General features: G+C 43.3%; 1 protein-coding gene across 1 annotated transcript in view; it reads left to right on the top strand.

Annotated features, from left to right (window-relative positions):
* The window catches only part of LOC120018096 (sacsin-like), a 28,779-nt gene extending 13,241 nt beyond the window's left edge, over positions 1–15,538 (top strand). Inside the window, exon 7 of the mRNA XM_038961082.1 lies at positions 3,963–15,538. Within this exon, the coding sequence (XP_038817010.1) occupies positions 3,963–15,538 (11,576 nt within the window). The remainder of the gene's footprint in view (positions 1–3,962) is intronic.
* Positions 15,539–15,897: the final 359 nt, after the last annotated feature.

The raw sequence follows: 15,897 nt of genomic DNA, 5'->3' as shown, positions 1-15,897 counted from the left end.
TAATTGCAAACAAAGGTTTCTGTACCAAATATTAAGTTCTGCTTTTCTGATGTATCAAATACTTATGTCATGCAATAAAATGCAAATTAATTACTTAAAAATCATACAATGTGATTTTCTGGATTTTTGTTTTAGATTCCGTCTCTCACAGTTGAAGTGTACCTATGATAAAAATTACAAACCTCTACATGCTTTGTAAGTAGGAAAACCTGCATAATCGGCAGTGTATCAAATACTTGTTCTCCCCACTGTATAACTGCTGAGTGCGTGTGTGAGCTGGCAGATGGGGGAGTTGGTTTTGTGCCTCACATTCCACTCACTGCTATCAGATCCTGGACATGCTCGCTCCCATACCCAACCTGGAGTTTGCCAAAAGGGCCAGGAGCCAGTCGGGGAATATGCTGAATTTTTAGATTTGTCCGTTAAAGCCCTATGCTGCGCGGTGTAGAGAAAACAACATGTCCACATCCAAACCATCGTTTTCACAGTGTGTATAATCTGGACATAATATGGCATTGAAGGATTCTTTGTATTGAGCTAGTTGTCTGTGAAACTGTTGAAAGGTCTAGCTTGGGCAGAGAGGTACACATCATTCTGACTGCCAGTGGTAGATAATATGAAGGGGTAAGGCAATAATATGCTGCTCTAACTGTAGCCATTGCATTTTTGTAAGTAAGCGTTGTGGATTAATTTGGAATATTGCCTTTCAGAACAAGACTACAAACCTGAATAATATTGATCCATTATCAGATTTATCCTTTTAGGTTTACGAGTTGACACAGTTCTAACTTTCTACTCAGTAATTTTCCTGATGCCTCTCTGGCTCTCTGCTGGTCTGTCAATGTCACCTCATAGCTAGGACACCACTTTGGGAGCTACTGCATGCATCAGGGATTGTATTATCCCCATTACACTTAATTAAGTGGGTCACATAGAAGGTTGTCTCACACAATAGACCCTTCACACATAGCCATGCAGAACGGCATTTGTATGAACCTCAGCCAGAGACACTAGAATTCCCCTACCTCAGCTGTGTTGTATGATCGCTGCCCTACAGTGGCTGTTACAGGCATTGACTGTCTGCTACTGCAGCTCTGTATCCTGCTGCTGCAGCCTGAAGGCCTACCCCACCCAATAGGGCTCTATGGTCTCATCCTCAGAATCGCCACCTCATCATCAGAGTATCTTGGTAGATTGATTGTATCCTCTGCTATCAATGCAAACTAGTACTTCAAAGTAAAATCCATTACAGTTACATTTTAAAATAAAATGTATACAACTAAAATGACAATTTGATTTGTGCGAATCAGGGGATGTAGTTACATTTAAATTGAAATGGTTATCAACGTGATAACCTAAATGTTTAAAACATGTACTTTAAATGTAATTGCAGTGCAACAATTTCTTTGGGGGTGTTCAGGTAGGTACTTCGACATGTTGTGTTGCGTCCCGGAATCATTTTTGACATTAACCCAAACCAATACACTGCTTTTAATGGACACTATGCAAACTCTAATCTAATCTATATCATACAGTTAATGTGAACAGTAGCTAACATTGCCTCAACATTGATAAAGACAATAGAATACCTTTGTGGAAAAATGATGTTCCCTTCCATCTAATTGGAAAAATGTCCCATTTCATAGTGCCCATATTGGAACGCATTTTGTCTTTGCTCATTGCAGGAATCTTTGTGTATCAGTAATTTAGTTAGAACTCATTATAGAATTGTGATGTGACATTGTGAGTCTACTAAATATTAGTTTACAATTGGCTCTTTCATCCCCCTCCTCTCCCCTGTAACTATTCCCCAGGTCGTTGCTGTAAATGAGAATCTGTTCTCAGTCAACTTACCTGGTAAAATAACAGATAAATAAATAAAAAATAAAAATGTGCATATTAAGTGTGTGTTATGCTTGCCATGCTGTGCATGGTAACTTAATGTAGTTGTCATGTTTTGCTGTGCTTTGAATTTTTTGAGTGTTGTAGTTAATCAAAATCTATTTACTAGAAATATTTGTAATGAAAGGGTTGTCGTTTGCCTAATTGAGCCCATATGGTCTTGATAGAAATTATCATATTTTATTCAACTTGATTTTCTAATGTCCTGTCGATCCCTACTACATTGCAGAGCCAAAATGCAAATATCTCTTGTTGATACAGGTGGTGTTGATTGGAATGAACCTGGGCCTGTGCAGTAAAGCTAATAAATCACCTAGCATGCCTGCAGGACAAACATTGTTAGATTCAACTCTATATACTGTGCATTCGGAAAATTCAATTCTATATACTGTGCATTCGGAAAATTCAGACTTTTTCCACATTTTGTCACATTACAGCCTTGTTCTAAAATTGATAAAATTGTGTTGTTTCCTCATCAATCTACACACAATACCCCACAATGACAAAGCAAAAACTGGTTTTTAGAAATGTTTGCAAAAAAGTGGAAATATAACATTTACATAAGTATTCAGACCCTTTACTCAGTACTTTGTTGAAGTACCTTTGGAAGCGATTAAAGCCCTGAGTCTTATTGGGAATGACGCTACAAGCTTGTATTTGGGGAGTTTATACCATTCTTCTCTGCAGATCCTCTCAAGCTCTGTCAGGTTGGATGGGGAGCGTCGCTACAGCTATTTTCAGGTCTTTCCAGAAATGTTCAATTGGGATAAAGTCCGGGCTCTGTCTGGGCCACTCAAGGACATTCAGAGACCTGTCCCGAAGCCACTCCTACGTTGCCTTGGCTGTGTGCTTAGGGTCGTTGTCCTGTTGGAAGGTGAACGTTCACCCCAGTCTGAGGTCCTGAGCGCTCTGGAGCAGGTTTTCATCAAGGATCTCTCTGTACTTTGCTCCGTTCATCTTTCCCTCGATCCTGACTATTCTCTCAGTCCCTGCTGCTAAGAAACATCCCCACAGCATGATGCTGCCACCACCATGCTTCACCGTAGGAATGGTGCCAGGTTTCCTCCAGACTTGGAGCTTGGCATCCAGGCCAAAGAGTTCAATCTTGGTTTCATCAGAAAATAAAATCTTGTTTCGAATGGTTCGAGAGTCTTTTTGGCCTTTTGGCAAACTCCAAGCGGGCTGTCATGTGCCTTTTACTGAGGAGTGGCTTCCGTCTGGCCACTCTACCATAAAGGCCTGATTGGTAGAGTGGTGCAAAGATGGTTATCCTTCTGGAAGGTTCTCCTATATCCACAGAGGTACTCTGGAGCTCTTTCAGAGTGACCATCAGGTTCTTGGTCACCTCCCGGACCAAGGCCCTTCTTCCCCGATTGCTCAGTTTGGCTGGGCGGTCAGCTCTAGGGACAGTCTTGGTGGTTCCAAACTTCTTCCATTTAAGAATGATGGAGGCCACTGTGTTGTGTTCTTCAGGACCTTCAATGCTGCAGAAATGTTTTGGTACTCTTCCCCAGATCTGTGCCTCGACACAATCCTGTCTCGGAGCTCTACGGACAATTCCTTCAACCTCATGGCTTGGTTTTTGCTCTGACATGCACTGTCAACTGTGGGATCTTAGATAGACAGGTGTGTGCATTTCCAAATCATGTCCAATCAATTGAATTTGCCACAGGTGAACCACAGTTTTTTTTATTTAACCTTTATCAAATGGTGAACATCTCAAGGATGATCGATGGAAACAGGATGCACCTGAGCTCAATTTCGAGTCTCATAGCAAAGGGTCTGAATACTTATGTAAATAAGGTGTTTCTGTTTTTAATTTGTAATAAATTTGCCACATTTTTGAAAAAACTGTCTTCGCTTTGTTATTATGGGGTATTGTGTGTAGATTGATGAGGAAAAATGTAATTTAATCAATGTTAGAATTAAGGCTGTAACGTAACAAAATGTGGAAAAAGTCAAGGGATCTGAGTGCTTTCTGAATGCACTGTATGTAGTTCCTGTAAATTATAATTGAGAAAGTTAAGATTTATATTAACTTGTATGTTTATCTTCTACAGGAAGACCCTGCACTCAGGTACAATTGCTAACTCCTGAACGGTCAGCTCGACTCATAAAGGAGATGCTCTCAACAGTCTGGCCTACCAGAGACTTCACAGTCCAGTGGGAACCTGGGAACCCAGAGAAGAAGCATCCTACACATGCTTGGCTAAAGATGGTTTGGAAGCATCTGTATATTAACTTTGCTGATAACCTTAGTACCTTTGAAGACATGCCTTTGATCCCAAATGTGCCCCTGGTGGAAAGTGTGAACTCAATCGAGCTCCATCGTCTCAAAACTCCATCCCCTATTATCATTGTGGATGAGGAGGAGGCCCCACTCTCTGAAAGCCTTCTTGAAATCATGAAAAAACTTGGAGTAGTAGTAATGAAAAAGTTGGACCTGTGTTTGCAGCATCCTCTACTGAAGAACTACATCCATCCTTCATCTCCCAGTATGCTACTGCAAATCATGGACAGGTCATCAACCCAGAGAGTGGCCAGCCTGGTCTCATCTTTCTCTAGCAAACAGAAAGTGGCACTGAGGGACTTCCTGGCAGGACTGTCTGACATCACAGAGAAAGAGAAGCGTATCCTCCTGGAGCTGACCATCTTTGAGAAAGTAGGGCCTTGTTCAGAGAAAGGCATCCCAACATATACCTCACTGAGAGGAGCCAGGGCTTTACACCATACTGCCAAGTATCCACCAGATGTCAAACTATCCATCAATGTTGTGGGCTGCAGTGATGAAGCATCGATTCGTCTCATTAAGATGCTGACCGTGGAACAGGTGAAAACCACTGAATGCTTGAAGTTGGTTGTTCAAGACATGGAGAAAGGGTTTTACTCAAAAGAGGATATCACTAAAATCATGCTCTGGGCCCTTAAGCATCTGTCATTCCTAAAGAATGAAAACAAAGCTGTGATTGGATGGCTTTCAGCTCTGAAGTTCATTCATACATTTGCAGGGAAATCTGTTGCTGCTACAGACATTTTTGACCCTGAGCTGGAGATTTTACAGAATCTGTTCTACATGGAGGAGAAGAATAGGTTTCCCACAAATACATATGCATCCTCTCCTGATATGCTACATTCACTGAGACAACTTGGACTTAAAAGTGAAGTACAACTTAACGAAAAAGATGTACTTCAGGTGGCACAGAAGATCGAGGAATTACAGAGTGGCAATGAGCCAGAATGGGAACCAGTTATACAGAAAGCGAAAACACTGCTGCAAATTCTGAATAGACAAACCAAGCTGGTCAAGTCTTCAGAAGCTCAGACATCCTTGCAAAAACTGAAATGGGTGCCAGTCTGCAAGGACAGACCTGTAAATTACCCAAAGTCGCTTGCCTGGATGGGAGACACCCATAACATCGGCTCATTCTCAGAAATGTGCGATATATCCCATGCAGTGCTGGTAGGCTCTTCAGTTGCACTTGTGGAGCGCACTTCTTCCGGCATGAAGAAGGCCCTGAAGTTATCTATAGAGCCACAGATTGATCAAGTGTTACAGCATTTGAAGGCAGTGAATGACTGGCACAGATCTCAAGCATTTACCACGGAAGACTGGTATCAATTCCAACAGATCCTTATTGAGATTTATGATTTCATGCAAGCACACCTTGAAGATGCAAGAGAGGCAATGAAGTCACTGCCATTTGATTGGGTGTGGACTGGCAAGACCTTCTCATCACCTAGCCACACAGTTCTTAAACCCATTCCTGACCTAGATTTGCAACCCTACCTGTACTCTTTGCCAAAGACCATAGCAAAGTTTCACAAACTTTTCAAATTCTGTGGTTCGGTTGAAGAGGTTGTCCCAAACCATGTGTTCGATGTGATCAAAACAGTAAGGCAAAGGTGTGAGGAAGAAATGACACAAGAAGAAAGTAAGCATGATCTCCTCCTCCTGATAAATATTCTGAGATGGCTGTATAACAGTCACATTTCTGTGGACATTGACATGCATGTACCAATCCTTTGCTACAAGGATCCAAGCAAACTGGCAATGAAACCCATTCATGAATGCACCTACTGCGACATTAAAGTGGAGGATCTACATGACTTGCTTGATGATACATCAGAACCCATTATCTTAGTCCATGATGACATCCCCATGAAAACAGCAGAATGGCTTAACGTACCATGTTTGAGTACAAGACTGATAAACCCAGAAAACCTTGGCTTTGAACAATCAGGCCAACGGGAGCCTCTGACAGTGAGAATAAAGAACATTCTAGAAGAATATCCATCTGTCGCAGATATTTTCAAAGAACTTCTTCAGAATGCAGATGATGCGAGTGCTACAGAGTGTAGCTTCCTGATAGACATGCGGAAGAATATTGACATTCGAGAGAACCTGCTTGACCCTGGCATGATTATATGCCATGGCCCCTCCTTGTGGTCATTCAACAATTCTACATTCTCTGACACTGACTTTCTGAACATAACAAGGTTAGGTGGGTCAATGAAGAGATGTGAGGCAGACAAAGTTGGCAAATTTGGCCTAGGTTTCAACTCAGTTTATCACATCACTGACATCCCCATCATAATGAGCAGAGAGTTCATGATCATGTTCGATCCAAACATCAACCACATCAGCAAGCACATTAGAGACCGGTCAAACCCAGGAATCAAGATCAACTGGAGCAAACAACAGAAACGGCTACGAAAGTTCCCCAATCAATTCAAACCCTTCATCAATGTCTTCAATTGCCAACTTCCTCTTGCACAAGAGTCTCCGTACAAGTACGATGGAACACTGTTCAGACTCCCCTTCAGGACTGAGCAAGAGGCATCAGTGAGTGAAATCAGCAGTGTCTACTACAACACCCCAGACATCTACTCCCTTGTTGATGAGTTCAGTATATGTGGCCACCGGCTCATTCTCTTCACGCAGCATGTGGGCTCCATGGTACTGAAGTACCTGAAATATGAAGAGCCCAATCCAGCAGCAGCACAGGATGTTGTTACTATCAATAAAAGTGTATGGTCATCCAAAGCTGCATATGGGCCTCTGAGCATCCTGAAATCTGCAGCAAAAGTCATGAAAAAGGTTGCAGCCACCAACAGGGTACCGGCTGACACTCCCAAGTCTGGCTGTATCATACGCATTGTGGTGGAGGAGTTTCACAATGTGTTCAAGCGCATAGTTGATCTCCAGTCACCCCTCTTCAGAGGTTCAGAGGAGGATCCTTCCTCATACTTTGAAATGGCTGCCAAAGACGGAAAGAACAGACGACTCACAGACGAAATGCCCCAAAAGGCAGTTGATCTAACAAACTGGCTCATTTGTTCATGTATGGATGTGACCGAAGCTCTCAAATTTTCACTTGGTGAGAGTGGAAAACGACTTGGACTAGTGCCTTGTGGGGGTGTAGCTGTTCTGCTCTCAGAGGAGGAGAATCGAAAATGGATAGTCAAGGCAAACACCAACCACACCAACCCGATAGGGGAGGTGTTTTGCTATTTACCTCTCAGAATCAAGACAGGCTTGCCAGTTCATATAAACGGCTGTTTTGCTGTGACATCTAACCGCAAAGAGATCTGGAAGACCGACACCAAAGGACACTGGAACTCAGTGTTCATGAGACATGTGATTGTCCAGGCATACATAGCAGCACTCAATATGCTGCGTTCAATGGCAGAAAGTGGAGAACTACTTGACTACAGCTACTACGTAGCATGGCCTGATCCAAGTGTTGTACACGATGACTTCACAGTGATCAGCCAAGGAGTCTACCAAGAGATTGCCAAAGGGGGTGACTGTGACCATGCAAAAGTTTTCTCAGATGGCAAAACCTGGGTATCAATCAAGTATGTCCGATTCCTAGATGACTCCTTGCTCTGTAGACCAGACATTGGTCCTGCTGCTTTCAAGATTTTCCTAAAATACCTCAAAAAGAGCAGCTCACAAGACCTCTGTGCTGTTGAGCTGCCTGAATGGGTCAAGGAAGGTTTTGATGATGCTGGATGCAAAGGGAAGCTGATAGAGAACACCCTGACAGAAAAGCAGTTCTTCTTAGATGTCTTTTTTCCCCATATCCAAGACATCGACAACAAACTTCGTAATCCCCTAATGCATTATGTCTTGAATGACAAACTGGAGGAATTTGCATCAATTCTTAGGGAGACTCCATGCATCCCATGCTCTGGCCCCAATCAACAATTAGTCTTACCATCCAGACTAATCCATCCAGAAGGAAGAGTTGCAAAACTGTACAACGCTGATGATGGAAGATTTCCAGAAGGAACCTCTAAAGACTACATGAATCCAGTGTGCTTGGTCAAGCTAGTACAGCTGGGAATGGTCAAAGATGACCTCTCTTGGGAGGATTTGATTGATCGTGCTGAATCTGTGTTCGATCTAAATGAAAATGATCACACTGCTGCATGTCTTCGGAGCAGCATTATTCTCAGTCTCATTGATGAGAAGCTGAAAATGACAGACTCAGGAGCAGGTAAACTACTGGAGAAGCTACAGGACATAAAGTTCCTTCCTTTTCTGACAAAGCCTGCAGGGTTTTCACTACCATGGCATGGGAATACATTCCCCCCGTCCACCATGTTTTCTGCCAAAGAGCTCTTTACGACTGACCACCAGGACACAGTGTGCTTGATGAAGCCCATCCTTAATGAGAACTCTCCATCTTTCAAAGGGTGTGGCCCGATCACATTGGCTGTAAAAGACTCTCTCGGATTGATAAGAAAGCCAACAGTTGGACTAGTTGTCAGTCAACTTAAGGAACTTGCTAAGTCATTTGACGGAGTTACTTTATATCAGGAAAATATTACCAATGCCTGCTACAAATACCTACACGAAGAAATGCTCCAGGATGCCAAAGCAAAGACACAGATCAATGAGGAGCTGAAAACCTTTTGCTCCATTCTGGTGGAGAACACTTACGTTGAGCCCTCCAAAGTTGCATTCTGCCAGAACTTTGATGCAGCACCATATCTCTACCAGCTTCCCAACAAGTACAGAAACAGTTGCCGTGAGCTCTTTGAGAATGTTGGGGTTCAGTCAAGCTTCACAGTTGAGAACTTTTCAGCTGTCCTTGAATTAGTGAAACAGGAGTGTGGGAGAAGAGCACTCTCTGAGGATAGCTTTCAGCTCTCTCGCAGAATCATTAGTGAAGGAATATGGGGCTTAATCAGAGACAAAAAACAAGAATTCTGCCAAGCTACCTACAGGGAAATTCTCCTTCCTGACATCCATCTTACACTGCAGCCATCAAAGTCTCTGTGTTACAATGACTGTCCTTGGATCAAAGTCAGAGACACAACTGTGAAATATTGCCATGCAGATATTCCAAGAGAGGTTGCTGTGAAATTAGGAGCAGTTCCCAAACGTCACAAAGCTCTCGAAAGGTATGCCTCAAATATCTGCTTCACTACTCTTGGAAGTGAGTTTGGACAAAAAGAGAAACTCACAAGTAGAATTAAAAGTATTCTCAACGCTTACCCATCAGAAAAGGAAATGCTAAAGGAACTCTTACAGAATGCAGATGATGCTAAAGCCACTGAAATCTACTTTGTGTTTGATCCAAGAACCCACCCCACAGACAGAATATTTGATGACAAATGGTTGCCAATGCAAGGCCCATCATTGTGTGTCTATAACAATCAGCCTTTCACTGAGGATGATGTCAGAGGAATCCAGAACCTAGGAAGAGGAACAAAAGAAGCAAACCCTGGCAAAACTGGACAATATGGCATAGGATTCAACTCTGTGTATCACATCACAGACTGCCCATCTTTCATGTCAAACAATGACATTCTTTGCATCTTCGATCCACATGCACGATATGCACCCGGGGCGACATCTGTTAGTCCGGGAAGAATGTTTAGGGACTTGGACTCTGACTTTAGATCTCAATTCTCTGATGTGCTAAATCTTTACCTGGGATCTCATTTCAAGCTTGAACATTGCACAATGTTCAGATTCCCTATACGCTCAACAGAAATGGCCAAAATATCAGAGATCAGCTCTGTTCCTGCATCAGACAGAATGGTGCAAAACCTTCTGGATAAACTAAAAACTGATGGGGCAGAACTCCTCATGTTCCTCAACCACATGGAGAAAATTTCCATCTGTGAAATAGAGAAAGCCTCAGGAGACCTGAAGGTGCTATACTCTGTGACTGCTAAAATCACAGATGGTGACCGTCTAAAACGCAAGCAATTTCACACCTCAGTGGTGGATAGTGTGACAAAAAGGAAGCAGCTCACTCAAATTCCAGTCCAGCAGATAACCTACTCAATGGATATAGAGGACTCCGATGGCAATCTAACAACTTGGATGGTCTGCAATCGATCTGGCTTCTCCTGCATAGAGAAAGTCTCAAAGAGTGTGATTTCAGCCCACAAAAATGAAGACATTACTCTCTTTCCACGTGGAGGGGTGGCTGCATGTGTAAGCCACAACTACAAGAAGCCCCACAGAGCATTCTGCTTTCTGCCCCTTTCAATGGAGACTGGCTTGCCCTTTCATGTTAATGGGCATTTTGCATTAGATTCTGCCAGGAGAAACCTATGGAGGGACGACAATGGAGTAGGAGTGAGGAGTGACTGGAACAACAACTTGATGACATCGTTGATAGCTCCTGCCTATGTGGAGCTGTTGATTCAGCTGAAACGACAGTACTTCCCGGGACCCGATCCCACCATGACTGTGTTACAGGGAACACCAATTCACATCGTTAAAGACACTTTGAGGAAATTCCTGTACTTCTTCCCAGTCAACAGACTTGACATCCAGCCAGATTGGTACTGTCTTGTCAAAGCAGTGTACACCTGCATTCATGCTGACCTGAAACGTCTCCTTCCTGTCGTTAGGGCTCCCCACATTGACAACACAGACATGCACTCTGCCGTATACATCTCCTGGGTGAACACATCCTCTGCCAACAAAGGTCGTGCATTCTTTGACAATTTACTGCAGGATGAACTTCAACATCTGAAGAACACAGAATACAACATCTCCTCACGCAAGTCTGTTGCAGAAAACGTCTTCCGACTCAAGGCCCTGCTTTCGGATGTGGGCTTCAACTTGGTCCACAGTTGTGATGAAACAGCAAGTCTTTACTTCTGTTTGGATGATGCAGGCATTCCTGTGAGCTATGTTACCCCAGAGGATGTACGAAAATTTCTCCTCACATTCTCGTCCCTAGACACATCTTGCCAAGTTGGGGAACTTCCCTGTCGACTCCAGCAGTCGAATTACAAGCTCTTCCACAGCCTGAAGCTTCTGGTTGACTACTGCTTCAAAGACGTAGAGGAGAATGAAATCAACATAGAGGGGCTACCACTGCTGATGACAATGGACAACATACTCCAGGTGTTTGATTCTAAGAAACCAAAGTTTCTGTCCACACACCATGAACTGGTCTCATCAAGGAAAGAGCTGTTCATGAATACACTGTACATGAAGTACAACAACATCCTGATTAATTCAGGTGTTGCAAAGGTCTTCGACATCAGCAGTTTTGGGGAACTGTTGAGTTCTGTTCTACCACGTGAATACAGAACAAGAATCCCTGTGAAGTGGAGAGACAGCTACGCCAGTGAGTCTTGGCTGAAAGGTGTGTGGCACTTCATCAGTGAGAACATTGCAGTCAAGGAAGAGCAGGCAGGCATCAAACCCAATTTCGAGACTGTACTTGACCTATTGAAAGACTGGGCTTTGCTGCCAGGAATCAAATTCATGGTTTCAAGCAACAAGCTGGTTGTCCCTGATCACGATGTGTTGCTTCCCTTGAGTTTGATAAGCGCAGCTATCTTTCCAAACGGGCAAAATGACAAAGTCTTTCACATCATAATGAAAGGGGGATGCATTCAGCTTGCTGTCAACAAAATATGCTTCAAAGAGAATCCTGTCCTGCCTTTTCTGGCACAGCATACAGCAAACATAGACAATCCTTCCAGCATCCTGAAAGCACTGGAGTACATGATTCAGACAGCAGCTTTCAAAACAGGAAGCTTAACTGACAAAGACTTTGAGGCTCTTCTGTTGTACTTCAACTGTAATTTGATCAACCTCTCCCAAGAGGACATTCAAACTCTGAAATTGCTCCCATGCTTCAAAGCAGTCAGTGGCAGATACATCAATATTGCAAACTTTGGGACATGCTATGTTCTGGCAAAAAGCATTCCCTCTGCAGATATGGAAAAATGGGCCCATACAACATCCTTCGCCTTTCTTGCTGACAATCCACAATTGAAGGAACTGTACAGTTTCCTTGGATGTTTCCCAATAGATGATCTGGAAGTCTACCTGAGGCATCTCCTTCCAAAGTTTGACAGCCTGTCATACGATGCAAAAATTGAGCACCTTGTATATCTGAAGGAGAGACTTTTGGCAATGGAGGAGTCATGTGGGATGAAGGATCAGCTGTATGAGAAACTGGAAGGTCTGCCATTAATCTATGACTACACCAACAGACTCAGGTCTACCAAAATGTTCTATGATCAAACTGTGAAGGTGTTCGAAGTGATGCTCTCTCCAAAAGCATTCATACCCAATGACTTTTTCAAGAAGGTTGAACAAGTGTCAAAGCCAAAAAATGGAACAGCATTTCTCACCTCATGGATAACATTCCTAAGGAATATAGGTCTCAAACACATTGTCTCTCAACAGCAAATTCTCCAGTATGCAAAAGAAGTCAGCATCAAAGCTCAAACAGAGAACTGGTCCAAAGAAAAAGCCCAAATGATTGTTGATGTTCTCCTTAACCACATATTCAATGAGAGGACAGACCTATTTGTTGGAGCTTTCCTCAAAGAGCTGTCAATGATAGCATTCCTTTGTCCTGAGCGTGCACCCACTGAGCTGATCCGGCTCCATGCTCAATTCCAAGAGATGAATGGCACTCTCCCTCTGATACGTTTCAGTGAGTCTCAAGTCAATCCAAAATTCAAACAAACTGATATCATTCAATTGCTATGGACATCATGTCCCATTCTCCCAGAGAAGGCCACACCAGCAGCCATTAAAGACCAGGAGGGAAGCACACTGACTGGCCAAGAACAACTGGACTTAGTGCTGCGGATATTAAGTGTCAACTTGGAACCCCCCTTGGACAAAGTGATAAGCAACTGCAAAAATATCTGCAACATATCCAATCCTGACGATGACATGGTGAAAACAAGAAACAAAGTCTTGAGATCCACCTATGAATTTCTCAATGCAGATAAAAGAGAGTTTCGCTTCCAGCTACTAGGGGTGAGTTTTGTCATGGTTGAGGAGGGCTGGAAACTTCTAAAGCCAGAGGAGGTTGTCATCAACTTGGACAATGAATCTGACTTCAAACCATACCTATACAAACTACCACTAGAGCTTGGCATCTTTCATCAGATGTTTAAGCTTTTGGGCACAGAGGATGTTGTATCAACAAAACAATACGCTGAAGTGCTGTGCCGCATTCACAGAAATTCAGAGGGTAAGCAGCTCGATCCGAATGAAATGAGAACTGTGAAAAGGGCTGTCTCAGGGCTATTCAAAAGCCTACAGAATGACCCAGTTCAGATACGCAAAGACCTTGAGAGCCTCAAAGATTTTATATTTTACCTGCCAAGTCACGATGGTAGATTAACCAAATCCAACAGTTTAGTGTTTGACGATGCCCCACACTACAAGAGCAGAATTCAGGGTAATGTAGGCGTTCAGATGCTTGTGGACATGAGTCAGTGTTATCTTGGCAAGGACCATTCCTTCCACACAAAGCTGATCATGCTGCTCCCACAGAAGCTAAGGCCAAGACTCCTGAGTAGTATCCTCGAGGAGCAACTGGATGAGGAGTCTCCCAAAATGTGCCAGTTTGGAGCTCTCTGTTCGCTTCAGGGTCGCCTTCAACTTCTACTGTCCTCAGAACAGTTCATCACAGGACTGATACGAATAATGAAGCATGAAAATGACAATGCATTCCTTGTGAATGAAGAAAAAGCCATACGATTGTGCAAAGCACTTTGTGAGGGATTGAAGGTGTCTTGTTTTGAGAAACTCCAGACGACACTAAGAGTGAAAGGTTGCAGCCCTATCCCACATAGCCGGAGTGAAACACTTGCCTTCCTGAAAAGGTACGGGACAGCTGTGATTCATCTCTACATCCAACACTCAGACAGCAAAGACATAAATTTTCTCTTAGCGCTGGCGATGACACTAAAATCTGCAACGGACAACTTGATATCTGACACCTCCTATCTAATTGCTATGCTGGGCTGTAACGACATCTACAGAATCACAGAGAAGCTGGACAACCTTGGCGTCAAGTATGACTCCACAGAGGCCTCAAAACTCGAGCTTCCCCTCCCTGGAACACCCATACCAGCTGAGATACACCATATACTCCTTATGGATCCAATGAATGTGTTTTACCCAGGAGAATATGTGGGTTACCTTGTGGACTCTGAAGGAGGGGATGTCTATGGCGGATATCAGCCCACGTACACGTATGCCATCATTGTTCAAGAAGTAGAGAAAGAAGAGGAGGACAACCCAAGCTTCCTTGGGAAATGCTTCCAAATTGACATTGGATATAGTGAGTACAAAATAGTCAGTTCTCTTGATCTGTACAAATTCTCTAGACAAGAGGAAAGTACTCATATCCGAGACAGCAGAGCCCCATCGACTCCAACAACCCCCCCAGAATGTCACTCTCCTGGTCCTGGTCCACGATTGGTGCCTCCCCTTTTTACTAGAAAGGAAAACCACAAAGTACCTCCCACAAAACAATCTCCCAAAAAGATAAGACTTAGTGCATTGCCAGAAATCCTAAAAGATGTGACTTTAGTTATTGAGCAAGCTTGGAAACTCGCTGAAACGGAAAGGAAGAAGATAATTCGCCGGTTGTATCTCAAGTGGCATCCGGACAAGAATGCAGAGAATCTAGATGTAGCTACAGAGGTCTTCAAGCATTTACAGAATGAAATCAACAGGATGGAGAAGCAGACTCTGACAGATCAGCAGAACACTGACCGAGCATCCAGGAGAACTTTCTCAACTTCTTCCACCCGCTTCCAATCAGAGAAGTTTTCATTTCAAAGATTTTACACATCGTGGAACCAAGAGGCAACAAACCATAAGTCTGAGAAACAGCAGTTCCGGGAGCAGTTCACTACTTATGCAGGTTCGTCACATTCTAATCGCTTCTTTGTGCCCCCGACCTTCAAGTCTGTTGGCAATCCTATGGAAGCCCGCAGGTGGCTCAGGCAAGCAAGAGCCAACTTTTCTGCTGCACGGAATGACCTTCACAAAAATGCCAATGAGTGGGTGTGTTTCAAATGCTACCTAGCTACGAAACTAGCCTTGATAGCTGCCGACTATTCTGTCAGAGGAAAATCAGACAAGGATGTGAAACCCACATCACTGGCACAGAAAGTGGAGGAGTATAACCCACAGCTAGCAGGACTTGCCAAGGATGTCAACATCTTGGAGGGATATGGTGTGGACAGTCTAAGAACTCGCTATCCTGACCTCTTGCCCTTTCCCCAGATCCCCAATGACAGATTCACGTCTGAGGTGGCAATGAGAGTGATGGAATGTACAGCACGGATCATCATCAAACTTGAAACTTTTGTGCAACAAAAAATCTAATTTTGCCATGTGATTGGAACATATTAGACCATTTAAATAAAACAAATATGCATAGATCCACTGAACAACAGAAGATTATAGTAGCTGTGTGCAATACTGATTAGTATATTATTGTTTTGAGGCAAAATTAAGTATCCAGCTGGCAGCTTAGATATGCAGCACGCCAGTACCAATATTGGTTCTGTGGCCAATGTATACATGTATGGCTCTTCATATCCTAACAACAAGCTGCCTGAAAGTAATTTGATGTGGCTGTACCATTCTACAAAGACAGAAATTATCTTTAGCTGCAATGCTGTACATACAAATGCCCCAGCAATACTTTTTTAACCAAAGTCCCATGTTGAATATATTTGCTC

The sequence above is a fragment of the Salvelinus namaycush genome, chromosome 23 (genome assembly GCF_016432855.1).
Source record: "Salvelinus namaycush isolate Seneca chromosome 23, SaNama_1.0, whole genome shotgun sequence".
Lineage (NCBI taxonomy): Eukaryota > Metazoa > Chordata > Actinopteri > Salmoniformes > Salmonidae > Salvelinus > Salvelinus namaycush.
Note: the sequence above shows the minus strand (reverse complement) of the source record. Positions and strands in the feature narration are given on the sequence as shown.